General features: G+C 40.5%; 1 protein-coding gene across 1 annotated transcript; it reads right to left on the bottom strand.

Moving 5' to 3' along the window:
• Positions 1 to 4386: 4386 nt before the first annotated feature.
• On the bottom strand, positions 4387 to 9134 carry mchr1a (melanin-concentrating hormone receptor 1a). Its single transcript, XM_071505663.1, has 2 exons — positions 8478 to 9134; positions 4387 to 7887 (listed from the first exon to the last, which is right to left on the bottom strand). Exons 1-2 carry the CDS (start codon positions 8536 to 8538, stop codon positions 6863 to 6865), a joined length of 1086 nt encoding a protein of 361 aa, XP_071361764.1. The 5' UTR covers positions 8539 to 9134; the 3' UTR covers positions 4387 to 6862.
• Between the last annotated feature and the right edge of the window lie 3262 nt (positions 9135 to 12396).

Raw genomic sequence — 12396 nt, 5'->3', positions numbered from 1 at the left:
TTTCTTTTAGCTCTGTTTTTGGTCTCTACCAGCTCCTGGGGGAAATATCTGTCTCTTTCCCTGCAAAAAGCTCCACAATGTTCAACAGCTCGTCCAAAAAACTCTGCTGTTTGGTGCTGAGCAGGTGTGCAGTTGGGTTTTTAGAGCTATTTCGCTGAAGATAGTTGCTTGTTGCAGATGAAAATGAAGCCGGGAGAGCGGTTAGAGTGAACAAAAACAGTAAAGTTTCAGGCTGAACAGGTAAGATCAGTAGAGTCAAAGGGATCTACAGATTTGGGTGATAATTCCCTGTAGGTTCATCAGAGTAACTGCTTTAACATTGTCACGTTTTTTTCACATTGTCTTCTGTTCACCTATTTTCCACCACTGGTTAAAGTGGTGGTTACATACTGTGAGTAGATCAAACTTGACGGTGGCTGTCAGCAACATTGCAGCTGTTTACTTTGGTCATGTTTTTGGTAGATGAGACTGCAGCTTCAAATATCTCTTAATTCATTTTAAATGTCCTCAGTTGCTCCAGAAATTAGGACACGGAGATTCCAGAGGAGCCGTGCAAATACAAGGATGTAGAAAATAGAGCCAAACACATGTGGACAACACAGCATCGCTATCAGCTGGGGAGGATCACACATCTCCTGCAGGTACACACACTGCCGTGCCTAACAAGTTTGAAGTTTCTGGGGTTGTAGTGAGTCATAATCTCCCTAAGATCTATTTGGTGCTGGAGACAAATAGTCTCAATAAAAAGAATAGTAGCCTTTGATCTCTTTGGTGTAACAGGACGCAGATTTTTTTTGTGAACGTGCATTTCAGCTTTTATTGTGAAGAGCTGCTGTTTGTCATTGTTAATTAAATTTACTGTGGGTTGGCTGAGGGTTTCTGTGGTTTCTGTTTCTCTTTGAGTGCCATGTTTGAGTCCAGCTCTGTACTTCTGCAGTCCAGTCAGTCAACAACAAGTATAGAAGTAGATCTCTCTGTATAGATCCTCACTTGTCTTTTTCATCCACAAAGGCTTTTAAAAGAGCTCTGATGACTTCAGGTGCACATTCTCGTTCTCTTTTCCTCCTGCTGAGAGAACCTGAGGATTAAGCCAAATGACAAAGGCCAAGAGGATGTATCTGTGAGAGTTAAGGACATGATGAGGCAGGGGATATGGTCTTGGTGGAGGATGGCAGCTGTGTTGGGCTTTGAAATTTCTCAGAATGTCCTGCTGTTTCTTGTTAAAACAGCAGAGAAAAGAGAAAACTGAGTCATCGTCCTTTATTTCCAATACATTTACATCATTTACATTGTCACCAGATAAGCCTGAGTAAAACTCACCGTCAACTCTGCACTGCAATTCTATGAATCATCTTAAATGTAATAGCTGTTAGTGAAGGCTGAGGTCAAGGTGCTAATCTGAGCTGCACAAGAGTAGTTCCTGAACATAACAAGTCATGTCTAGGTTTACAATCTAATAAGCCTTGTCTCAGGAGGGAAGAAGTGTCTACCTTGTGAACACTTAAGTGGATGAAAAGATATTTCTATATTTTTTAATTTGAAATAAGATGTGTTCCCACGCACAGAACAAATAGTATTGTAGTATTGTGCATACAGGTAATTAATTTCTCCCTCCCACAGATGTGCATTTCTATCTAATATTCAGCAGAGCATGGACATCAGAGATGTAGGGCAAAACACTCCTCAAGTAGCACAGCCCTGACACCCATGGGTCACTACATATGCCCATAGCTATTACTTCAGCAGCGCTTCATAGTGTTATGTAACTTCCTGAGGGATGTATGGGTCAGGAGAACAAGACAGAAGTAAGGATGAGGACGGTGGGTTTATTTAGAAGAAATGGAAAAGCTTCTGGTGGAGAGGATGGCGGGGGCGCTGGCAGGGGACAGGCAGGCACATGAGTCCGGTGAGTGGCTGAGGCTGGCTCAGACAGATGGCTGGCAGGCTGGGGAGTGGAAGGGCCAGCTGTTTAGCTGAGATGACACAGGCAGGTCTGGTGTCTTGGTGGAGAAGGGGACACTGAGGATCCGAGGCACAAGGAAAAAGCACCAATGTTCACAATACTGAGGGTCTGAGGAAAAAATCTGGTGATGAGTGGAGGATGAGCTGGTCTTCTTTCACTGCAAGGTTGATGAGATGATTGAAGACAGTGTGGAGATGGACCATCACACACACACACACACACACACACACAGAGAGAGAGAGAGAGAGAGAGGGGGGAGGTGGAGACACGAGGGAGACAAGGAAAAAAAAACAGGGATGCAATGACTGTGATCATCTATCAGATGGGTTGGCAAAAGATTTTTGTACAGACATTTATGATGAATCCCTCACTCTGGCCTAATTTTAAGTGATTTGTTTTTACAATTATTGGTGGCATAACAGGAATTGGAATTAGTCCAGCTAATCTATTTTCATGGGATGGAGTAGATCTCCACTGTACAGGTGAACTGAATAGAATCTTTTTGTTTAAGCTAAATTTAACCAAATGTTTTTGACTCATTCAGCAGCCGAACACAGAACCTCCCACGAATGTCTTGCACTTGTTGTTTGCTTTGCTTCTACCTTTGTTATCACCATTCTGATGGCAAGATACAGCACAACCTCCAGTAGCACACTGCTGTCCAAACAATGCATCAGAGGATGTAGTAACACAGATTGTTCCAGCATCTTTGTACAGACAGAGAATTAAGTCATCAGCAAGAGTGGGCACCTGTAGGAATGTTTGCATCAGGTTTTAAGGTTTCATTTACTTCCACTGCTGCAGAAAACCTGTAAGTTAACCCATGCTGAAAGTCACCCTAAGTTTCACGTTTTATTTTTTCTTCCTTTTCTTTCCCTTCTCCCCTTCTTCTCTTTATTTAAGGACTTCAAAGTGTCATAGTGTCTAGAGCTCAAAAGTGGAGGCTTTCACAAAGAAAAGTGAAAGTTGAGTAGCCCAGGTAGAAGTTGAAGAATATAATATGCACTGACATCAGGGGCTGTTTGAGGAGTTGCCTGCTTCAAATACTTCTCTGCATCTGTCAAGTGGTGCGGTGACAGTAAATGAATCCTGCGCCCGTTTAGTGATGAGACAACAGCAGGGGTTAACCTGAACTGCTGGAGAAGAGGATCGGTGTTATGAAATATGAACAGACTCCCTGTCAGGAGGCAAAGAGGCATGAAACACACCCCTCTGTGAAGCTAGGGCATGGCTGTCAGCTGCAGAGCTTACTGCAAAGATAATGAAATGTTCTCTTTAAGTGCTCACTCCGGTAACTAAACAAGTGCTGGGAAAGATTGAACCCATAATCTGAGACTGTTGATCATCTGCCAATAAACTGTCAAGAGCAGGTACACTGTGTGCACTTCTCCATGGCCTGTAATTATAACAAGAGAATAAACTCAGATCATTATCGGCTGACAATAACCAGTGAAAAGCCTCGCAGCAACATTGCTAAGAAAACAGGTACCACAGTAATGACAGTACTGAATTCTATCAATCGAAGAATCAATCAATTGACTGATTAATAATGCAATCATATTTATTTTATGCAGTTATATTTATTGTGTTTTATCTTTTATAACCTGTACTTGCTATTTTATCTTTTGTATTCTTCAACACTTTTGATTACAATACAATTCCTTATATTTTATACAATACTGAATATTTTTTCTCACCTAATCCTAATTCTTTTTTGATGTTTTCTGATGCAGTGTTGATCTGAGCCTGGACTGAGCAGCTGCTGGAGAGTGATGCTGGATTTCTGAAGCCTCACTTTTCATACTCATCTGTTGCTGATTGAGTGGACCAACCCCACTTTGAGACCAATGCCACTAACAAATAGATGAATCTGCAGTAGATCTGCAGCTCTACCTACATTGTTAAGCTCCAGTCTCGTGCTCTCTGGCACTTATTAATGACATAGCTGTTTCCAGATCAGGGTTTGCAGAGCTCATTTGTGTACTTTTAACTATTAAATTTTGCAATGTATTAAAAGAGGAATTAGGAAAATTTCAATTGATTATATTCTAATCAGCTGTGAAGAAGTTATCATCACCAATGTGATGACTTCACCTTCCAAACGCTGACATTTATTCATTGATTTGTATAACATACAAAATGTTTTATCAATAGTTAGATAACCTCTATCAAAAAGAAGTTTTGTTTTTCACAAAGCTCTCAGAGTTAAAAAGGTTGGAGACCCCTGGTATAAACTCTAGATAATTGTCTCCCTCTGAGGCTTATAGAGGCTTTTATCGATGCCGTGCCTCAACTTAAATGTGTTAATTAACAACTAGCCCCACTCTGCTTTATCTGCAGGCACTTCACTTTGGTTCTATAATACTGCCATTAAATTTTTTTGGCTGACACAGCTCATCTGCTCTCATCTCACTCATCTCCTCCGAACATTCACCCCGGTGTGTGTTGAACATTACACACTAAAGAAATACTTCAAAACATTTCAGCTCTGGCTGAAACAGGAACATTTTAAGTTTGATTTAGGGAACAAACCTTTAGCCTTTTAGATGTAAAAGGTGTATGGATGTAGAAGATCAGTTTCCAGAATCTGACAGCGAAATATAATCTAATTTAACTACAACCACGAGTTGACATGTCGACTGAGAACTGCATGTGTGTGCATGTTGCTTACATATATTCAGTTCCTGTGTAGACTATGTGAGGAGTGAAAATGTTTTACACGTTAAATATCATGTGTAGTAAAAATGGAGGCGTACTTTGAGTGAAATCATAAGGTACTTAAAAACAAGCACAATTGTACTGATAGTTTCACACAATTTCTTTTAATTAATATTAAAGTTTCTGTCACAGTGTACATATGCATTTATTAAGCTGTCAGTGTTCACAATGGTACAGACACTGACACAAATTATTCTTTCATCAACAACTAAGCAAAGCTTCACATTAGACTTTTTTCTTTTGCTTTCTAACGAGAACAAGAACAACAGAGCGTCAGAACCACATGGATGATTTATAAGAATAACAATTTGTCGGATATATTTTTACAAAACAATAATTAAATAATCAATGTCATCATTGCTGTGTACAATGATACAGAGCTTTCTCCCTCTTAAAAATACAAGTCAAACGAATACAATTTCGATTAGGACTTGACAACACTAATTGCTGGTATCAACATAATATCAATACAACAACATTAACCACACATCATCAGCAGAATGGCACTCTTTTATAGATTTGATATATCAGCTCATCCAGAACACAACACAGCTCTTCATTTATATTTGTGGCTCTGAATTTTGGACTGAATCGACACTGAAAATACTGCAACTTTCACTGCTTGACAAATAACCATTGCACTTAAAAATAGCCGTCATGCATGAATAGGACATATTTTGTAGGGTTTTTTTGTGATCATAATGTTGCAAATTCCTGGAACGACTGTTTTTAGTTTGCCAAATAATACCACTTATCATGCAAACAGACAAACGAGCAAAGAGACAAGCACAACCAAATATATTTATAATATCCAACAGCTACATTAAATGTAATAAAAGCAATAAATACAAATATAATAAAAGCACTGTTGAAACAGACATACATAACTTTTCTACGTCTGTGTGTGTCTCCTACTTGTTGCCTAATCAAGGTGAATATTGTTGGACTGTAACCATGGCATAAAATTACATTCCTGTCTGAATCTGATGCATCCTTGTGTTTGAACACACACTCCAGTCTCCTTCTACATCCTCTATGTCTTTACAGTTTGGGTGTGACATCAGAAAATCACAGGACACAAGAACAAACAAGGATGCAACCTCAGTATCATCTGCTCTTTCCATTCTCTGTACAACAACCATGTACAGAACTGTCTGCTGTTTGTCTCTCCAATGCACAAATCACAGCTTCAGGCAACTACTTGGTTTGCATGGATGCATACAGTGATTTTATATTTACTGCATCTAGTTATGTGTATCATCTTTCTTACTGTACTTTATGTTGTTGTGTGTGTAATTATAGAGAAATATTTGCTTGAAATGTAGGTATAGTTACTATTTTCAAACATTTTGTCCTGACAATGATCCAGTCTGGAAGAAAATGCTTCCTGTTGAAATTAGAGGACAGGTCCACACTCATGCGTATTCAAGCTGCACCAGTGGTGTAAAGGTGTATTCAGAATGAAACATTTAGCAAGTCAATAGAAAGATGTGAGCGAATCTTCTGCGTGAATTTACAGAGACTGGAGCGGAGAGGAGGCGGCTTTGAGGAACGTCTGGCGCTAATAGAATCGATGTATGTTGTTAGCTGGCAGCAAATGTCTTTACTCTCATGTCCACTGGCTAAAAAAATCTCTTGAGAGTGAAACAAAATGAATTGTGCTTTACATTCAGTCTGACTATGAACGCACCTTTATTTCTGAGAAACTATTCAGTCTGACTCATCTTCCTCCTCCTGAGTGCGATTGTTTCAATAAATGTCTGTCAGTCATTTTAAAAGGAGGAAGGTCACAGGATTGTCAGATACGAATATGTTAAGCTGAACAAAACTATGTTTTATTGACTTGTCTTGGCTTTCCAATAATGAAAATCTGTGGTTTTTGCAGATGTGAATCATTATGCTGAGCTGTGTTCAGGCCCAGGAGGAAGCTGCAGCAGAAAAATTAAGCTGTGTGAATTAGTGACATTAGGCTTTGCATTATAATGAATGATGGGAAACATTTTTATTCAGATTATGGCAGAAAAATAGCAGACATGCTCCCTTAATGAAATGCTCAATTGGAGTTGATGTGCAGACAATACTGTTTTATGTATATATGTTCTTGTGCCAGTGTCCCATTTGTGCTTATCAGTTGCACAGATACATGGTGATTAAGTTATATTGATTCTTAGCCACTGATGCTTACTCATTGTGGGTCACACTGGATGGGATCATCTCCCCGGAGGTTGGCTCCTGCCGACCTCCATCAGGCACCATTCTCATACTCACACTGCCACCATCAGTGGTGCTTGGGTTCACACGGAACTTTCTGTTAACAGGGCGGACAGCCCTGAGAAACTGCCTCTTGAAGGTCTCACTGAGGATGATGTAGAGGAATGGGTTGATACAGCTGTTAGCGTAGCCCATGCTAATGGCTATGTTGTACGCATAGGAGAAAGCGAGGCTTGGCTTCTGCACCCCCAGGTGGACCAGCTGGAGGATGTAGTAAGGAGCCCAGCAAATGAAGAAAGCCAGGCAGACGGCCACTGCCATGCGGGTCACCTTCCTGGTGCGCACCCTCAAACTCCGCGGAGGGAGTGGTGCCACGCTGGTGGACATGTGTTGGAGGATCTTGAAAAACACCAGGCAGATGATAACCAAGGGTATAGCAAAGGCCAAGAAGAACTGGTAAAGTGTAAACCAGTATGTGTCAGTGACTGGATCAGGCAGGAGGAGCGCACAGGCCACCATGCCATCTGGAAGAGGCATCAGGCCTGCGTACATCCACACAGGGATGATGGTGAGTAGGGACAGACCCCACACCAGGCCAATGACCAGTGCTGCCACACAGGGTGTGCGGATATAGTTGAAGCGGATTGGATGGACCGTAGCCAAGTAACGGTCAAGGGTCATTGCAGTGAGGATGTAAGTACTGACAATCTGGCTGTTGGAGTCAAGCGCAGTGATGACCGTACACATTGTGGCTCCAAAGTGCCAGGTACCATTGCCCAGCAATTGGTGGATGAGGAATGGCATCCCAAGGAGAAACAGGAGATCGACAATTGACACATTTAACATAAAGATGTCTGGAACAGTTTGTTTGGCACGGCACTTGGTCTTCTTCATGATGGTGTACATGACAATACAGTTCCCCATAATACCCAGAAAACAGATGATGCCAAAGATGACAGGGAGGATGGCACTGCAATGAAGGGTCCCATCTACAGCTGGAAACAAGGGGGGGGGGGTGTATATTTATGAAATATTATGTCTATAGGCTATGAACAGTTTGTGCAAGAGCAGCAGAGTAATATTAGCAATATGGACCTGTCAGCTGATAATGATGTGATCTATTATCAGACATGCATCAATCTCTCATCAGTTTCCTCTCTCTTTAGACTGTTGCCAGAATGACTATTGAATAATTTCAATGTGGATATTAACAAATTAATATGAGTGCCTGCCAGTGTGTGTGTGTGTGTGTGTGTGTGTGTGTGTGTGTGTTGCTGGAAGAATAAACCTTGGGTCGCTATGGACATGAATCAAAAGGATTTCATCAGTGTCAAAGTTTAAATTGATATGATGAGGATCATCATATTTCATATTTCTCATCAACAATATCAGGCTGTTAAAAATTTGTGCTGTAGGCTACAAAAGCTTGTATGATATTTTAAAAAAAAAAGATAACCTTAAGAAATAAAAGAGAAGAAGAAAAGTGTATCCAGTTGATTTTTTTAACATGTTGAGATCAGTTATGATGCTTAACGACGTTATTCTAACTGGATCAAATCACTGGTGCTCTGGTTGTTTAACTCACCTGTTGCTGATGAACTGTTGATGTCTCCGAGAGAAAAATTAGAATCGTTGTTGAAATCCATCGGTAAAATCCAACGCACATCCAAGTTGAGAAATGTCACCAAGTGCCTGCTTTCCAAGTAAAATCCATCTGAAGCAAATTCCTTCTTACTCTTTCAGAGTATTCGAGAGAGCACATTCCAATAAGCTCAACCTTGAACAACAAAAGCGTTTCATTTCTCTCTTGGAGCAGATGAGTGCGCGCTGTGCCTTCAGTGGTGACAGCCGCTCTTCAGGCAGTGGCTGAGGGGCTGGTGAGAGCGTCTTCACCCTGAGTCCGGAAGGCTCTCTGCGGAGCTGCGACCGTGCTGCAGGTGTCAGTCAAGCTGATCAAATTAAAACCAAAAAAACATCAAACCAGATTAATTGACAGTTTTGTGTCAATTAAATAAAAACAGAGCAAAAAAAAAGAAAAAAAGAAACAAGTGCACAAATTAAGAAGCTTCGTATTTGCTTCCAAATCTCCAGAGCGTGTGTCTGGTGAAATCATGCTCGGCTGACAGTTGCGGGTTTATCAGATCACTGACAGGCTGAAACTGTCTCCACATAAACCACTAGATGGTCCTGCTGCGCCTCATTCGGAGGCTCCAGCAGAGTCATACATGGTCCTCTGGGGGGACTCCATGGGTTTATGCGCCCATGTAGTGATTGGTTTGCTCACAAGGAATGAAGTGTGTGTGTGTGTGTGTGTGTGTGTGTGGACAACACTTTACTAATATTAATGAGATCCTGCATCTTAAACATTTTTTGCACTCTGTCTGGAGGGTTTCACTGAAATATTACATCAAGTGCACAGGATGAGCAGCAGAGAAGTAAGACTCTACAAAGTGTGTGTGTGTGTGTGTGAGTGTGTGTGAGTGTGAGTGTGAGTGTGTGTGTGTGTTTGAGGTAGTATAATCAAAAACACTGGACTACAGTTGTAATGTATGCCTGATAAAAAAGTTATGAAATAAAACTCCAGTGCTACACAATTGACAATCTGACAATTGTGTAGCACTGCTATTCTTCCACTCACCTATTGAGTCAGCAACTGTAAAAGTTGTGAAAGATGCTCCCACAACTAATGTGTTTGTTTGCAGAATTGATTTCAAATCACACGAACATGCGTGGGGGGGCCCTGGTAGCCAAATGTTTGCAGCACATGCCACATCCACCGTTCAGTTCTGGCCTTGGGCCTTTATTGTGAAATAAAGGCAAAACAACCCAAAAAAGAATCTTTAAAGACAGAGAAGAAAAACTGGAGTCACTCTCTGCAGCTCCTCATACTCACATTTTCATTCCCGGTGTTTGTCATTCAGAGCCAGTCCTCATGTGAGCCCACAACAAACCAATCTCATCCATAATTTCTGCTAAAATCCCCTTGGTTTACAGGCCCTGTTTACAGATGATTCTTTCAATAGTGTGACTTCTTTCATGCCTTCCACCACATTGTCACAGCTTTATGAGGCTGTAACATTATTTGCGATGGCCACACTTGAGTAAAATCCAAATTGCTTCACTTGTTATTGCATTTTTAACTCGTTTATTAGACGCTCTCTTCCCACACAAAGTCCAAGTTTTGATGTTGTCATTAACTGTCTCATTTTTGGTTTTCCTTCATTTATTGTGATAGTGGCTGCTGCGCATTACTGCACATCAGTTCAAACATGTAGAGTACAAACATGATTACAGTGAGCTGAGCCATATGTACCAGTATCTGGTCAGGGGGTCTCAGTCCCTGCCTGATTTTGTACCACCTTCCCACTGAGTGGATGCCGGGACTCATAAATCATTTGGTTCTTCCTCACTCTCTTTAAAGGACTTCGACTTTAAACCAAATTTAAAACGCCAGTCTAGTGTACACGTGACTCTTGTTTTAGCCACTGAGGCACATTTTGTCATTGCGCTGGTGGACTCATATTTAGACTTAACTCCAGTATCCTTGACCTCTGCTTCTAAGACATGTTGTTTCTAACTAAACTACAGATTTCTTTATGATGATCAAGGCGACGTTAGAAAAAAAGAACGAGAAAAAAGGAGTTGTGATTACACCTTGGATGTTGACATGAAAGCTATTTACAAGTCACAAACTGATATTTCTGAGAGCTTTGATACAACAAGAATGGAGCATGCTGGGTTTTAACATCTGTGCATTCGTCCTCATGTCTGCAGTAAAATCACTGTGCATGGTTTTCAGAGACATTATGTTGTTGTCATTATGTTGTTATGTCCAGTTCCTAATCAGATCTGAAATAAACACAATTTTGAAAATGTGTGTGTATGTTTTCACATTGCTTCTAGCAGGGTTGTATCTTCAGCACTGTCATCATTAAAGAGCACATTGAGGAGGAAAATATGGTCTTTCATCATTCTGCTATTCTTCAGTGCAGTCTCTCCCTGGGATCTAATGTAAGCCATGTGGAGACTTATCATTTTTAGAATCAGCCATTATAAAATTTTGAAATGTCAATGGCAACTGAATCAATAACTCACAGTTACAGCTGTTTCATGTGGTGCAGCTGGACTGCAGTTCAGTGTATAAACTAAGAAGAGGAATAATGCACAGAAGTGATTAACTGTTCCTGATGACACATCCAGCATCTCACTGGAGTCAAACTCATTGGGCACCTGAAGAATGAATGTTTGACTCTCCTCACAAGTCCGTGATTTACTGCGTGATTCTCATACAGTTTTATTTGCTGGTGCATTAGAGTCAAGAGAGTACAACATCTACTGTATGTGTACTTTTCTTCGCATGATTAATGAACTGGTTGGAGATCACTAAAACACACACACACACACACACACACACACAGACACACAAGTATTGAAATTAAAACAAACACAGATATGTGGAAATGTCCTTCACAGTATTTCTATGTAACTTGCCTGGTAACTGCCTCCTGGGAGACCTCGGGTTGGGAATCACTGCCTTAGGCAATATACAGGATTTATGTATATATACATGTAAAAACAATTGGCCAGGTGAAGAAAGAAATCTCTGGGAATCACTGTAAAGCTGGTGTGTTATTCATTGAACAGGAACAGGAAATAGACAAGAGTCAGTGTCACCGGCTATGAGGCCCTTTCTTTTTCCTCGTGTAAGCTGGATTCAGTGATTCCCATGAGGTCATTGAACCTGCAGGAGTTATTAATGAGGGTTTTAGAGCTAAAAGAAAAAAAGAATAAAGTATGATATGAAAATATGATGAAGAGGAATGGGATGCAATATGCGGTGCTTCCACAATAATGACAAAAGATTTAAGAGTAAGGCTCATACGTTTCAAAACTTCATATTGTGAGTGCTGGATCCCCAGTAGGTTACATTTGGTCCAAAATATTGTGCAGCCTGCTGGAAATTTGATGAGAAATCTGTCCAGTCTGGAAGACGGTTCACTGTTTTATTGTTAGCATCATATGTGCATATCCTATTCAAACAATATATTATTTAGGAGAATATCTGCTTCACTGCAATTACTGAAGGAATGGACTCCGAGAGCAATAATGAGAGATAGGAAAAGTTTTCTCTTATGAAAATCATATAAAATGAGAAGGTTTGGGAAGTTGGCTGTATCCTTTGTTCATTGTTTGTTTGTTTTTCATGTACAGCATTTATGTGATATTTCAAAATGACAATACCAAGTCATTAAGTCTGATTTAAATGTCTAATTTAAGTGAGGTATACTGCATATACAATGTTAGATATGTTGGCAGATGTACTGTGATGCAGATACAATAGGCCTTGCTGAGTATTTTTTGTGTGCATTGTATTATATAATTTTGTCTGAAATTTGTGCATTTCAGTGATACATGAACTGACACCAGGCAGAGTTTAAAGAAATGAGAACAGGCCCATCCAGGTAGTTCATACAAACTGCTGCCTGAACTCTGTGGTGCTGCTG

The sequence above is a fragment of the Trachinotus anak genome, unplaced genomic scaffold (genome assembly GCF_046630095.1).
Source record: "Trachinotus anak isolate AG129_WGS33_773 ecotype Australia unplaced genomic scaffold, CSIRO_AGI_Tana_v1 ptg000019l, whole genome shotgun sequence".
NCBI classification, from domain to species: Eukaryota; Metazoa; Chordata; class Actinopteri; order Carangiformes; family Carangidae; genus Trachinotus; species Trachinotus anak.
The sequence above is the reverse complement of the archived record's forward strand: the minus strand, read 5'-3'. Positions and strand labels throughout refer to the sequence as shown.

Coding starts and splice junctions, on each gene's coding strand:
- mchr1a (XM_071505663.1), bottom strand. CDS start 8,538: ATGGATTTCAACAACGATTCTAATTTTTCTCTCGGAGACATCAACAGT. Junction 7,888..8,477: donor CAACAGTTCATCAGCAACAG/GTGAGTTAAACA, acceptor CCTTGTTTCCAG/CTGTAGATGGGACCCTTCAT.